Source organism: Stigmatopora argus, chromosome 22, assembly GCF_051989625.1.
Source record: "Stigmatopora argus isolate UIUO_Sarg chromosome 22, RoL_Sarg_1.0, whole genome shotgun sequence".
NCBI classification, from domain to species: domain Eukaryota; kingdom Metazoa; phylum Chordata; class Actinopteri; order Syngnathiformes; family Syngnathidae; genus Stigmatopora; species Stigmatopora argus.
In genome coordinates this window covers 227,002-241,578 of record NC_135408.1, presented here as the reverse complement: position 1 = coordinate 241,578, position 14,577 = coordinate 227,002, and the positions used below count along the sequence as shown (strand labels likewise).

The window sequence follows — 14,577 nt, the reverse complement described above, 5'->3', positions numbered from 1 at the left end:
GTGCTAATGGGCAACCATGATGGCGATGCTTCTGCTCAGGCACTACCATTACGCTTGCGGATGCCTCCTGACGGTGAGGAGGCAGCTCCTCTTCTGGTGCTGCGTTGACGGGCGCCGACTGGTGACTATGGCCCTCTGCGTCTTCCGGCAGCAAGGCCTGCATCCCCTTTGCGTCTTCTGGCGGCATGCCCTGCGTTCTCTGTGTGCCTTCCGACGGCTAGGACTGCCAGTTACTCGTAGGCAATCCTGGACGCCTGTCGGTTCCATGTGAGCTATCCACACTCACCTGACTGTTCCCAAGTCAACTGTCTTTGAAAAACATTACATTTAATATTTCCTTTTCCTTTCTGGCATTCACATTATAATTACTGATTTTTCTAATGCCAATATACTTGAAGTAAACATTTCAAGAAATCAATCATATTAACTGAAAAGTATTTTATTAGCCCTGATCAATATTTTATTTTTTGGGAGAGGGGAATTTGGGGTATAAAAAATTAAGATCGGACAACATTGAGAAAGAAAATTGTGACCTTTTTCTAGCCAGATCAACTAGCCCTAATCCAAGGTGTTGTCAGCATTCGTCAATTTGGACAGGCTTCAGCTCACCCAAGTCCCTGAAAAGCATGAACTGTGTTGAAAATGGATGAATGAAATTAAGTTGATATAAACATGACAATAGCTTCTGTCAGTTGTTCCTACATTTCATTACACTGGATATTTCAGTTCCTTGTCTGACCTCAGGCAACTCCTATGTACTTCCTCTTCTATCTGCTGCACTGCCTCAGCCACAGAGTGAACCTAAAATGGGTTGAAAAAGGCATACAGTATTTAAAATTGCGATTAAATTTGGTGCTGAGCAACAATGTTCCCTCTAAATTTTCGTATGTCTGGGTATACAGACAACCTCCCTGAGCAAGTCAAGTCAAAAGCCTTTATTGTCATTATACAACAGCTGCGTATAACGAAATTAGTGGTGCTACTCCACAAAGTGCATGTTTCCAGTAAAAACATAAATAAATAATTTAAAAAGTCACGTCCGGGCAAGGCAATTCTAAAATATTGCACAATCTAAGATATTGCACATTGTTATTGTATACCCCGAAGTTATTGCACAGAAGGGATTGTGTGTCGTGCTAATGCAAGTTCAGAGACCTGATGGCTCTGGGGGGAAAAAACTGTCCCTAAATCTATTTGTCCGTGTTTTGTGAGACCTGTAGCTTCTGCCAGAGGGCAGCAGCTGGAACAGGTTGTGACCAGGGTGGTAAGGGTCCCTCTCTAACAATGTTTCCGGCTCTGCTGAGGTAGTGAGGGCTGGCAATGTCATCCAGTGAGGGCAGAGAGCAGCCGATGATCTTCTGGGCGGTGTTGATCACTCTCTGCATGGCTTTTCTGTCTGCTGCCGTGCTTCCAGACCACACTGTAATGCAGTATGCCAGGATGCTCTCCACAGTGGCTCTATGGAAGGTTACCAGAAGCTTAGTGTCCAAGTTGTTCCTCCTGAGTACCCTCAGGGAATGGAGTCACTTCTGGGCCTTCTTCACCACTGCCGTAGTGTTGGTAGACCAGGAGAGCTTGTCCGTGGACCCCCAGGAATTTTAAGGACTGGACCCTGTCTATATTCCCCATTTATGAGGAGTGGGGCCAGATCTGTGCTGCGTTTGCGAAAGTCCAGGTTTATTTCTTTAGTTTTTGTGGTGTTTAGTGTGAGATTGTTCACCAAACACACAGACAGTTTGTTGACTTCGTCTCTGTAGACAGACTCACCCCCCCTGAGATGAGTCCGACCACAGAGGTGTCATCGGCAAATTTGATGATGGAGTTAGAGTGGTGGGTCGGTGTACAGTCGTATGTGTCTGTACACATACGACATTGGTGTGTACAGGGAGTATAGAAGAGGACTCAGTACACAACCTTGAGGGGAGCCAGTGCTCAGTGTAATGGAAGAAGAGAGGTGGGGACAAAGTCTAACAGTTTGTGGACGGTTGATGAAGAAATTCTTAATCCAGCCGCAGATGGAAGAGGATGGGGGAGTTTGTCAGCCAGAATGTCCGGTATTATAGTGTCGAAGGCTGAGCTATAGTCAATGAAAAGCATCCTCACATAGTTCCCCTGGTGCTCCAGGTGGCTCAGTGCTGTGTGTAGAGCTACAGCAATGGTGTCCTCAGTGGACCTGTTTGCTCTATAAGCAAACTGGTGAGGGTCAACTGAGGGAGGGATTGAGTTGATTGATTTGAGTGTAAAATTTAACACCAAGTCTTTGGTTATTTTCTTTGCCTCCAGTTTAAGTTATTAAAGTTATGTTTGAGCACTCATTCCCTGGTCCAGTCCCTGCTTCTCTGCACTCTTGTCCCCTCCATGTTTCCAAGTCACGACGGCGCCAAAGACGTACCAAGTATTTAACTAAAGTGTATTTAATTTGTGTTAGTTCTTTAATATTTTAGTTCTAAATTAGAAGATTATTGTGATCTTGACATATTACAATAAATATATTTTATTATTTTTCGTTGTTCAAAATACACAATACTCTTGAAAGCCGGTATACGCGCCAAAACGCTGTCCATTTCTCGGGACTTTCAACTGCAGCAAGGCCAAGTACGGAGAAACGTAAGAAAAGAAAAATATCTAAAGAAAATAGAGCATTCAATGATGACTGTGCAGATTCATTGGCATTTACCTCTGATGAGAGTAGCCTACCAGGATGCCTAATTTGTGGAGAAAAACTGTCTAACAATAAACATTAATAAACACTAATAAGTGTACAGCTGGGATGAACCCCAAAGCATGAAAGGGAAGTTGTTGTTTTTTAAAAATATTTTTTCTTTCTAATAAATGTGTTCATAAATAAAGTCATTTTAGATGTCAAAAGTATTTGCGGCTCCCAGTATTTTGTTTTCCGTGGAAACAGGATCAAATGGTTCTTTCGGTGTTAAAGGTTGCCGACCCCTGCTCTAGAGGAAGTTCAAGTTGGCGTACACAGCACTGCTCAATGCCTCCTCGGAATAAACACAAAATGGATATGAATTGCAAATCTCGACGAAACGTTTGAGAAATCCAGACACTCGCAGAAATGTATTGCTTCTTATTCAACAAAATATCCCATGTTGGCGCCGTCTCCAAAAGGACCAACATTTGCACATTACACAACATGCAAGTGCAACTTCAGCATGGCACACTGGAATTAATGAATGCAAAACGCACGTGGAAGGACCGAGACACAAAGAAAGCTTTGAACTGACGAAGAGACAACCTTCCATCAGCCAGATGTTTGGAAAAGACTCAGGCGAAGAAGAGATGCGACATAAAACAACGACAGCAGAAATGCAATTCGTGGCGTTTTTACTTGAACACAACATTCGGAATATTGTGTTCAAGTAAAAACGCCACGAATGGAATGATTCCATTAAGTGCTGCCGGATAGTTCACCAGTGTTCGCCCTAAGTAGTGACGGCAGCAACGATAGCAGTGATAAATATTTTCCAGTGGTATTTACACATCCAGAAACTGGATTAATTAGGAAGTCACTGTTATCTGTACCCGTTGTTAAGGAAAGTTCAGCTACAGGTGAGAATATCTTTAAAACTGTGAATGAAGAACTGGACACATTTGGATTGAAATGGGAGTACTGCATTGCCTTTGGCACTGAACCAGCTGAAAAACTTATGTTAATGTGGTGGAAATTTGAATTTGCAAATAAATCAACAAATTATACTTTGTTCAAAACCACAATATTTCAATTAATGTAAAAACATAACAGTTTGATTTAAATTGTCCTACGCTTATTTTTATTTACATTTTATATAGATTTGGCATGAATCACATTCACTCCGGAAAACTCCGGAAATTGGACAAGGGTACTCCTGAAATGTGGTTGACGGAGGTTGGCAGCTCTGCGAGCAGGCATATTGACTAGACTTACCAGGGCTGTGTAGTACTCCTACTTCCTTTAGAACAACCCCGGAAATTATAGGATTTGTTTTTAAACAAAAGACTGCTGGTTTAGTCAGCCTTAATAATACCTACTTCCCTTACGAAAAAAAGAAAACTATAATGTTAAAGCGATAGAGGCTACCTATGCAATCGATTACGAATCTATTGCCACGCTGAAGTCGGACAAGACGAATCATTTGTCAGAACTTGTAACTCGGATGATTCACAATGCACCCGTGTTACTGAATTGATCCGGTTTACTGTGCAGTTGAAACAAATGTGTAAGTAAAATGCAGAAGCCAGAGCGATGGTGTTAATTTCAAGGCATTTAAATTGGAAATTTGGTACTTTTCCGAATTGGTTGCTTAAAAAAAATGACAATTTTTTGGGATTTCCGGTGTTTGCGTTACTTGTCCGGTTAAACTCCGGAAATTCCGGAGAAGTTGGCAGCTCTGCTACATGCAGGGTCACTCTCCTATTTTATTAAGATTGGTAGTGTCCTAGTTACACAACAGTGTAGTTAGGAAAATTCACACTTGAAGATAAAAACTTGAAATTCAAGGCTTAGATCAGGGGTAGCGAACTAGTTAGACACAAAGAGCCCAAATTTTAAACTGTGAGAGTCACAGAGCTACACCTTACGTCAGAAGCAGCATAAAAAGCCAAATTATTTTTTAAATATAATTTATTATTTGTTTTTAATGGGCCCTGATGAATTTGAGTGTTTTGAGAATAAAAATAAGAGAAACATGAGACGAGGGAAAGAGCCACAGAACATATCCAAAATATGATAAGAAGCAAAGAGCCACATTCATTTTGGCCAGGAGCCGCGTGTTCGCCACCCCTAGCTTAGATGAAGAACGGCCTTAGTTAAGTATGAACTAGAGTAATCAAAATGTAGCAGTATCATAACAGAACTGTATAAAATATAACAATATAAACAAAACATAAACAAGTTAACATATTTGTACAGTAATACCTCGACATACTAGTGCCCCGACATACGAGGAATTTGAGACACGAGTAAAATGCCAAGCAAATATATACCTTGAGATACGAGGCAAATTTTGAGAAATGAGCATTTGAGACAGCCAGTTGGCCAGACTGCTAGAGGCTGCTTTATGGTTTCACTGCACTGTCTCTCTTGCCGCATCACCCTCGCGCAAAGGGTGGAGCGGTGCATTTTTTCCATTTTATTTTATTTTTTTGCATTAGTCAGTGCAGAATTAAGGGGAAAAACAATGGATCCAAAGCAAGCCGGTGCAATGAAGGGTAGTGCGAAGAAAAGGCGTATGATGACAATCGATATTAAGCACGAAATAATCGAAAAACACGAGTAGTGCACGGGTGACTGAGCTGGCTTGTCAATACGTATGGAGAAGCAGGAAGTTCGCCCCGAAAGCCGCAGTGGAATACACTCTTTCCCTTGGTTATTGCACAAGAAGGTTTAAATTTAGTGTAACGTAAGATTAAAACTTTTTTTAGTGTGTGTATCGGAATCTAAGTTCATTTAAGTTAAATTTAAAGTTTAAGTTACGTTACGAGCGCATCGGTCAAGTGACTCTCTCTCTCTACCATATCCACGAACTCCCCGTTGTGTAAAAAAAAAAATCCTCATTTTATTATTAAACATCATAACCACTAGTTATTTGTTATTCTGTTAGTATATGGTGAATTACAACCAATAAAAATATTTATCCATTGTAATATCCTGATTTTTGGTGTTATTTTCAGAGGGTGGGAACGAATTAATTTGTGTTTAGTTCATGTCTATGGGAAACGTTGATTTGAGATAAGAGTAAATCGACATACGAGCACAGTCCCGGAACACAGTCTCTCAAGGTACCACTGTATAAATATTCCGAAATATTCATGAGTAAAAATACTTTCAAACTGTTTTTGTTCCTCTTATCCTCAAGGCTGGCAGAGGTGCTGGAACCCTTCATAGCCAACTTTAAGGAAGCAGAAGACACCCTGAATTGGTTGCCGGCCAATCGCAATGCAGAATGAGACAAACATGGTCACACTCATATGTAACATTACGCTAGATTTTCGTTGTTTTCCGAAAACTGACCTAAAAAGTACAATTCTTGAGTTGATGTGTTTGTGACAGTTCCATATTATGGGCCCTCAAATAACTACCTTGGCCACTGCCGCCATCAGCTGAATCACCTAACATTAATGGGCTGTTACCAGCAGCATGGGCGACCATAACAATGCTCGAAATCTACCCTGGACTATACTATAATCCTTATAAAGCATGGTTTATGGGTGTGTGAGTGTGTGTGTGTTAAGATTCTCTCACTACGTTTGTCCAAACCATGCAACGTAGAGAGTTGAAATTTTTTAGGGTGGCCAGAAACGGCTGCCGGATCCTAATAGAGCGAGTTAGAAATTAGTGTTTGCTCTTTTATTTCTGCACGGTTGTATGGTTTTTAAATTGCAAACCTGACAGGGATGATCTGAAGTGGGCTGTCCATGCTTGCCCATTTTCAAACTTAACTGAACAAAAGAAATTTCGTATGGAGCAATGTTAAAAAAATAGCTCTTCAGCAGGGGTACTCAAACTTTTTTGCTCCAATTGCATTTGCATTTGTATGCACCAGTACTGTGAGAGAATGCTTTGCTGCTGCTCTGCAAATCCTCAAATTTGCGTTGGTGGTGCTGTCAATCGGCACCGAGTTCAAATGAAGGGCAGCTGAATTCATTACGAACAAAGGGCACTGAATGGCACCAGAGTTGCGGCAAGTGTGTCTAAGATCAAATGATCTAATTGAGCAGCTGTCGCAGCCCATTTATGTTAGACAGGGCTGTTGGCACCACACCGAAGATCCTGATGAGAGCCTAATGATTGTTAAAAGAGTAAGATATGCATGTTCAAAAAGGCGGGCACATTGCGATGTCGGTGTACAAACGAGACTGTTCAGGCCCGAAAAAAAATAAGACTGGATCAAATCTTTCGCTAAGACGATCTGCAATTAGTACCTTGGAGATCTGATCAACGTAATGACCACCCATCCGTGACCTCCCCGTTGTACTGATTAATGTCTCATTTTAGTACTAAATGTCATAATCACTAGTTATTTGTTACTCTGTTAGTAGATGGTAAATTACAACCAATAAAAGAGGTGGTCCGTGCCTGTCATGGCTGCAATCCCAGAACCCACTGGTGGACACCGGCGGTAAGCGATGCCGTCAGGCTGAAAAAGGAGTCCTACCAGTCCCTTTTGGCCCATGGGACTCCGGAGGCAGCTGACAGGTACCGGGTGGTCAAGCGGCACGCGGCTCTGGTCGTATCCAGAATGGCAAAAGGAAGACAAACACAAGACACACAAGACAATGTAGACTAGCACAAAGAAACCAAGCCACGCGACGGGTGGGGCCGAGTCGCAAAGCCCGCAGAACAACAAAGCAAAAAAGCACAAAGTACAAAGCAAAGTATATGGGATCATTAAGAATCATTAAATCAAATCATTAAGACAGAAAAGCAGCAAACACACAAAACGAGCAAGAGTGGATGGAGCTAACGCTACCGGCTGCCACTTGAGCGGCGCCATCTTGGTTGCAGTAGCAAAAACGGATCCAGACTCAAGAAAAAGACGTGGTAGAGTTAGATAAAACTGGAACCACACAGGAAGTCTTCCACAAGATGGGGAACTTCTGCAGACTGTGACCAAGGTTGAAAATATGCAGAGTCACTCTTCCAAGCTTATCCGCACAGTCCCTCAATAGTCCTGGAGTTGAAGAATCAACAGTAGCAGACTATAACCCCTAGACTCCGTTTCCGGCCTGGTAAGCGCCGACAGCTCTTCCATCTTATCGGGGAGCGATCTCACTTTCCCCATAATAATAGATGGAATGGTTGGTCTGAAGCGTCGCTTCTTCTCCCGGCACTTTTGTCCAGCTCCGGATTTCCAGCGGCATTGAGGTGTTGCTCCTTCTGCTACGTATTGTTCACAGCTAGTCCCATGTGTATGACAGCGTAGGCATGGCTGAATGGTTCCAAAAAAGAAGTAGCAGAAAGAAGCCAGGCTAACAGAACAAAGAAAGTTGTAAAAACATTAAAGTAAAAAGTATAAAGTACAAAGTGAAGTAAAAAGGAATATTTAGAAATATTAAAATGTAATTAAAAAAAGATAGAAAGGCTGTAAAACACGAAAAAAATTTAAGTGGACAAAGCCACTGCCACCGGCTGCCGCGTGACGGCGCCATCTTGGAAAAAAAGTAGCAGAAAGAAGCCAAGCTAACAGAACAAAGAAAGTTGTAAAAACATTAAAGTACAAAGTAAAGTAAAAAGGAATGTATTAAGAAATATTAAAATGTAATAAAAAAAGATAGAAAGGCTGTAAAACAAAAAAAACAAGAGTGGACAGAGCTACTGCCACCGGCTGCTACATGACGGCACCATCTTGGGGGATGCAGGATTAATTAATTCCATCCAAACAAGATGACACCTTTTCAGCAATCTAGTGTCTTCCAAGCAGTGGCGGTCCGTGCATTTTCTCGTGCGCCTTCAACGAATCAATCCAACCCTCAAAAACTATTTTATGGCTATAAAACCTCGACTGCAGGTACAGCTGCGACACATAAAAAAATAATCAATAAATCAATGCACAAAAATGGGGTAAAATACACTTCCTAGCAGCATTTAATGATTACATACAAATACAGGAACTTTTCAGACATTACAACCGGGCCAGGGGGTTGATTTTCCCGGGAAAAGACAGCGATGAATGGCGTACCGGCAAACATTGCCCAAAAATGGGGTAAAATCCAGCCAAAAACAGCATTTATTGATTCAATACAAATACTGGAGCTTTATAGACATCAGAATCGGGCCCGGAATATCATTTCCCCGGGAAAAAGACAGCGATGAACGTCGATACGTCCATATACGTCCATACGTAGAAGAGAAGATGGCAAGCGCCTTCTTGCCTGGGATTCATACCGTTGTCACATTAGCGATGCCACCAAGAAGCAATTGAAGAAGCTCCATATTGATGTGGCCGTGATTCCAGGAGGCTGCACCAAATGTATACAGGCCCCCGAGGTCTACTGGAACGCCCCATTAAAGGCCAAAGTCCGACAGTTCTACGAGAACTGGTTGTTGCATGGCGAGAAGAGCTACACCAAATTCGAGCCAACCGCTCTCGACAGCTCGAAGGATTGCCAGATCCATTGTTTCAGGTCAGACGGCCCGATTCAGACTGGTTTGCAACTTCTCCAGCATGCACGAGCCAATGCTGGCGACGATGAACGTGAACTCACTCAGACACTCGACGCTTATGCGGAAGGTGATGTGAATGGCGAGGACACCTACAACAGCGACGTGTCACTTGATTTTCACCAGTGAATTTGTAATTACTTACCAGTAATCGCCTTGTATTTGTGCCTATTGTTAAATAAATATGTATGTTACCTGGTTTCTCTCTTTTACTGCATCTTCTCAAAATTCTGACCAGCTAGTTGAAAAATGGAGCGGCACCCTCTAATTGAACGGCACTACGGGGGAAAGTTTGAAAAATAGAACGGCATGCCGTTGAAATAGAGGTTTGCGGTAACTTTAATTATTTCCGCACCTGCTCTCCTGTAAACGTCGTTGAAGCAGAAATTTGAAAATGCCGTAGCGTCAATATTTTAATATATTGCATGCTAACTCCAAAGACACCATTTACCCCCCAAACCCCGGCCCCCCGAACTTGGTTTGAGTACAATGCTATCTTCCTACCTTGACACTTGTTGTCTGTTGAAAATGTTGAACCAGTTCCGTGAGACTGTTGAGATTGTCTTGAATGGACAAAATTGACATTTTTTGTGCAGCTGCAACCTCAGTCATTTGAGTCCGCAACACCTTGTGTTTTTCTTTAATAGCCCCGAGTCGCTCCAACATCACAACTGCGCTCTGCTGCAGACAACATCTTTGTTAGTCAGTAGTTTATGGAAAATGAGGAAATAGCTTTTTGTCAAAATTAATTAAACGGAGCTGAGGCCGTGAAGTGGTCGCTGCCTGTTGTGCACGTAACCCCTGAACCCGCCGTAGGACACTACCTCTAAGGGCTACTGTCGAGCCGAATGATTTTAATCTGATCTTTTTAGTTTGTGGGATTCCGGAGGCTGCTGTTGGGTACCCATTGAGGTAGAAACCTGGCATGCGAGGACTTCGGTTAGGCAATGGAAAATAACTTCCAGATGGCTTTGAAGAGATTTTGCTCAACCATCCCTTATCTCCTCCCCTCCCCTTTGACACCTGCATCTTGTCATCAGTCACATCCGCCTTTTCACTACAACGCCTCAGTAAACCCCAATCCCGCCCACTGTCACATCTGCATTCGGTCGTCAGTGACATCTGCCTTTTCACTATAATGTCTCAGCAAGCCCAATTTATCTGACTTTTCATTGATGAAATAGATTTACAAATTTCTGCTCTGCCTTCCTCACTCTTTCTCACTGGAGCCTATCCCAGCTGTCTCCGGGCCAGAGGCAGGGGACACCCTGAATCGGTGGCCAGCCGATCGCAGGGCACAAGGAGACGGACAACCATGCACTCTCAAACCCATACCTAGAGGAAATTTAGAGTGTCCAATCAGCCTGCCATGCATGTTTTTGGAATGTGGGAGGAAACCGGTCTACCCGGAGGTAACCCACGCAGGCCCGGGGAGAACATGCAAACTCCACACAGATGGACATGACCTGGATTTGAACCCAGGACCCCAGAGCTGTGAGGCCGACGCGCTAACCACTCTCCACCAGGCCGCCCACACTCTGACATCTTTGTTGCAAATTAACATAAATTATGACAGTGACTGTTACAGAGTAAGACCATCTTTAGAATAGATTAAGTCTGGAAAATCCTGCACTGCCACTTATAATAAGCAACACTAAATTTAGTGCAAGTGGGAAATAATTGTTTGTTGTTTATTTGGTCAATAAAATATCTTGTCTACAGTTATTTGTTTTTATTCTACATTGTTTGACTTGCATGGAGTAAAATACGTGCCGCGCTGTGTTTGTAAGGTTTATCATCGCAAAATAAGGGCAAGTGCAATCATTTATAAGGGAGCAATTGGCCGGAGTCGGCATACATTTAACCATCTGCTTAGCTCTCATTGTCACAGGAGGGCTGTAAAATTTGGTAGATTGGTAGGGATATGGAACAGAAGAGGGGTCGTCACCCGAAGCAGGATTCTCAGAGGTCTCAGAGCCTATCCCAGCCAACTACATTTAGTAGGCGAGCGGCACTTTGAATTGTGTGACAGGCAATTGCAGGTGGTGAAATAATCAGATTCAAAATAACGTTATGTCTGTCTATTTATTAATATAAAGTATAGTGGAAATACATTATTTTTTTAAAGTTGCCCTTGCTAGCCACAATAGACATGAAGTTTTTGTATTTTTTTTTTTACATCCCGAGTTTCCTTTAGTAATTCTATCATTTCCCTTAATTGATGTGTGGTAGCTAAATATCACCTCGCAGGAAAATCCATTCTCTTCAGTGTGGTTGATTGCCTCCAGCTTTAGGCGCTTCTCGATGACATCCAGATCGGCTTCAGATTTTGAAAACTGCAAAGAAAGCCTACTTAGATTGAGGTTTCTTTAAAAATTGGAATCTTTACATAATGAATGTATTAGGAGTGGTACCTCTACTTAAAAAAATAATTCATTCCAAATCAGTTTTTTTTAAAGTAAAGAAACATTTTACATGTAAAAGCTCTAATCCTTTCCATGATCCCTAATGCTACCCCAGAAACCTTGTAAAAAATTAAAGGTATACCAGTTTTGTATGAATTTTGAGAAACCCAAACTAGAAAAAAGATTACAAATTATTTACAAAGCCATTAAAATTAAAACATTTCATAAACATAGATTATAAAATAAAAATATTTATTATAGAATAATATAGTATTATTTGAAAAAGAAATTCTCCACTGTTTAGTTGTTTTCAGGTCATCTGGAATGATCGAGTAAAGTGGGTCCTGAAAAAGATTGAGGTTCTGACCCGGACTGTCAGTCAGTGGTCTTTTCTCTTCAGCTGCTCAAAGCAGTTTCCCCGCAGTGTTCTATTTAATATCCTGTTAATATCCTGTTTTTGTGTTTTTTTCAGTTTGGGAACGAATCACTTTGTATGTAGTTCATTTCTATGTGAAAAAATGATTTGACACAAGACTAAATTGACATACGAGCTCGGTCCCATAACGCATTAATCTCATATCTCAAAGTATTACTGTAGCGTCCCGCCCGAAAGATGGTCAAGTCTTGACTGATGGTTTTCAGTTCGTTTAATTATATTCCGTTCGTTCATAAAAACATCCAACCATCTGGCGAAATGGTGCCGCTTCGACCGGTGCTAAGGATATAAAAGACTGACAAAGCTCCTCCGCGGTTCACGCATCAGCTGTTGTTTTTAAGTTTGGGACCTTCACAATCCATTCATTCACATCCATTTTGTTAGCTAGTACATAGTTCAGTCTTTAATGTTACCGTGTCAGTTGAGCAACACACTTGCTTGCAACTCACTGACGTTTCAGTTTCCTTCCATTGGTCAGCAGATCGAAGAAGCAGGTGCGGGTAATTTCTCAGTGTAGCGTCCCAGCCGAAAGATGGTCAAGTCTTTACTGATGGTTTTCAGTTCGTTGAATTATATTCCCTTTGTTCACAAAAACATCCAACCACCTGGTGAAATTGTGCCGCTTCGACCGGTGCTAAGATATATAAAAGACTGACAACGCTCCTCCACGGTTCACGGTTCACGCGTCAGCTGTTGTTTTTAAGTTTGGGACCTTCACAATAAAAGTAACAGAACTGCCAAAAACCGGGAATCGTATTTCAGAATGGGTAAAGAGAATTTTCTGATTTTGGGAGATTTTTTCCTAGTGGCGTTTAAGAGCACAAGTTTTAATTAGAAATTTGTTTTTTTGATAATTTTATCAATTATTTTTTAAAAAGCTGCAAACAACACATTATTGATAATTACCGTATTTTGCTGTTTAATGTACCCCCCCATTTAATATACCCGGGTATATTAAACGGCAGGGGTATATTAAACAGCAGGGGTATATTAAATGGCGCACAAACGGGAAGGTACAATCCACTACGCAATCTTTATGCTGTGACGGGGTAAGAGAAAGTCTGTTGCTGACAGCGACTCGGAGTCTTTGTCCGACTAGTAACTACTACTTACTGCTGAATAAAGTCTGACTTGGAATTTGAATGAACTTAAGTATCTATAATTATGCCCCCATGAACACCATACAAATCTTGCCCAAAAAGCTGAGTTGCCGTTTAATATATCCGGGTATATTTAATGACGCACAAACGGGAGGCTCAAAAAAGCAAAAAAAATTAATATACCCAGGTGTTGGAGTAATCATTATTATAAATGTGTTTGCAATGAATATAAAGCCTTATAATATACATGCTTACTATATTAATCAATATATTTGCTTATTAGGAATAGTAATGCTCATCCTAAATGTGTAACTATATTAAACAATATATATATATATATATATGTGTTGATCGCTTTTATGTTAGAGTTAGAATTAATATGTGCTTTCAACGAAGACAAACGCTTACTCCAAGGTCGCTCTCCAGGACAGCTGGGTCCAGCGAGAGATACAAGTTCGCAAGGACATAAACAATACACTGAGTCCTTGCTCCGAGGACTGATTACTGGAAGATACGCCTCAACCCTTTCCCCAGATGCAAGTTCGCAATGAAGATCTGTGAAGGACGCTTAAATTGTTGTTGGTTCAGCGGATGGCTATCAGGCATATTGTTTTAATTTGTGACGCTAGGTTTGCTTGATTATGGAATTGTTTTGTTTCTTGCTTACGCAATTGGATCGAATCGATAACCTTGTAATTGTTTTGATTTGAGGCCTTAAATGGGCACGACATAATGCCGCTCGACAGAATAATCTTGACCGGACGAGCGGGGGGATGTATTCTCTTCTTGCAAGAATTAAATGGTGATGTGACTACAGATGCCTTTTTTATTGAAAGCTGAATTGGAAATACCTAAGGATAAACCTACAATTGGATAAAGCCAACACCGGGTATATTAAACGGCAAAATACGGTACACAAAATTTGTGTGAATGTAATCATGTCAAAATATTTGTGGCAATCAACATTTTAAATACAAAAATGAATAATGAAAGACCTACACATATTATACCACATGAAAATGTAATACATTTTCTTAGTTCTACTACATTTCTCAGTTGCACACTTGGCCTCTTTTGACTCCTCCCTTTAATATTTCTGTTCATAGCAAGCTGCTCCTGCCAGTTGTATGTCCATCTTTACCAAGCACATGGCCTCAAGTGTGCTTGGACCCATTGACATCCTGAAGTCTGTCCTGATCTTCCTCACAGCACTGAAAACACACGTGGCATGTGGCATTGCTGTGGGGAATCAAAAGTATGTCCAGTGCAATCTATGTTATGTTAGCATATTTTGGGTTTCCAGGGTTGCCTTTTATTTCTCCTACTAGTCCCTATTGCACATCTGCTCTCTCCTGTACTGTAATGTCTCCTAGCTCCTCAACTTGCAGGCAGCTGAATTCTTCTTCCAAGGCATCAACCTCACAGTCAGGCTTCATGCATGGGAATCTGTTGATGAAGTATACCTGTTAGGTTCATCCAATT

The 14,577-nt window shown here is 41.4% G+C and overlaps 1 protein-coding gene across 2 annotated transcripts in view; it reads right to left on the bottom strand.

Annotated features, from left to right (window-relative positions):
- Positions 1-423: 423 nt before the first annotated feature.
- Positions 424-14,577, bottom strand: part of ska2 (spindle and kinetochore associated complex subunit 2) — a 25,812-nt gene continuing 11,658 nt past the window's right edge. Inside the window, exons 2-5 of one of the 2 annotated variants that reach the window (XM_077591643.1) lie at positions 11,398-11,490; positions 9,659-9,835; positions 703-801; positions 424-617 (exon numbers count right to left, since the gene is read on the bottom strand). In XM_077591643.1, coding sequence (XP_077447769.1) covers positions 709-801; positions 9,659-9,835; positions 11,398-11,490 — 363 coding nt within the window. In that variant the 3' untranslated portion in view covers positions 424-617; positions 703-708. The remainder of the gene's footprint in view (positions 618-702; positions 802-9,658; positions 9,836-11,397; positions 11,491-14,577) is intronic. The other variant, XM_077591644.1, reaches the window with a different exon arrangement.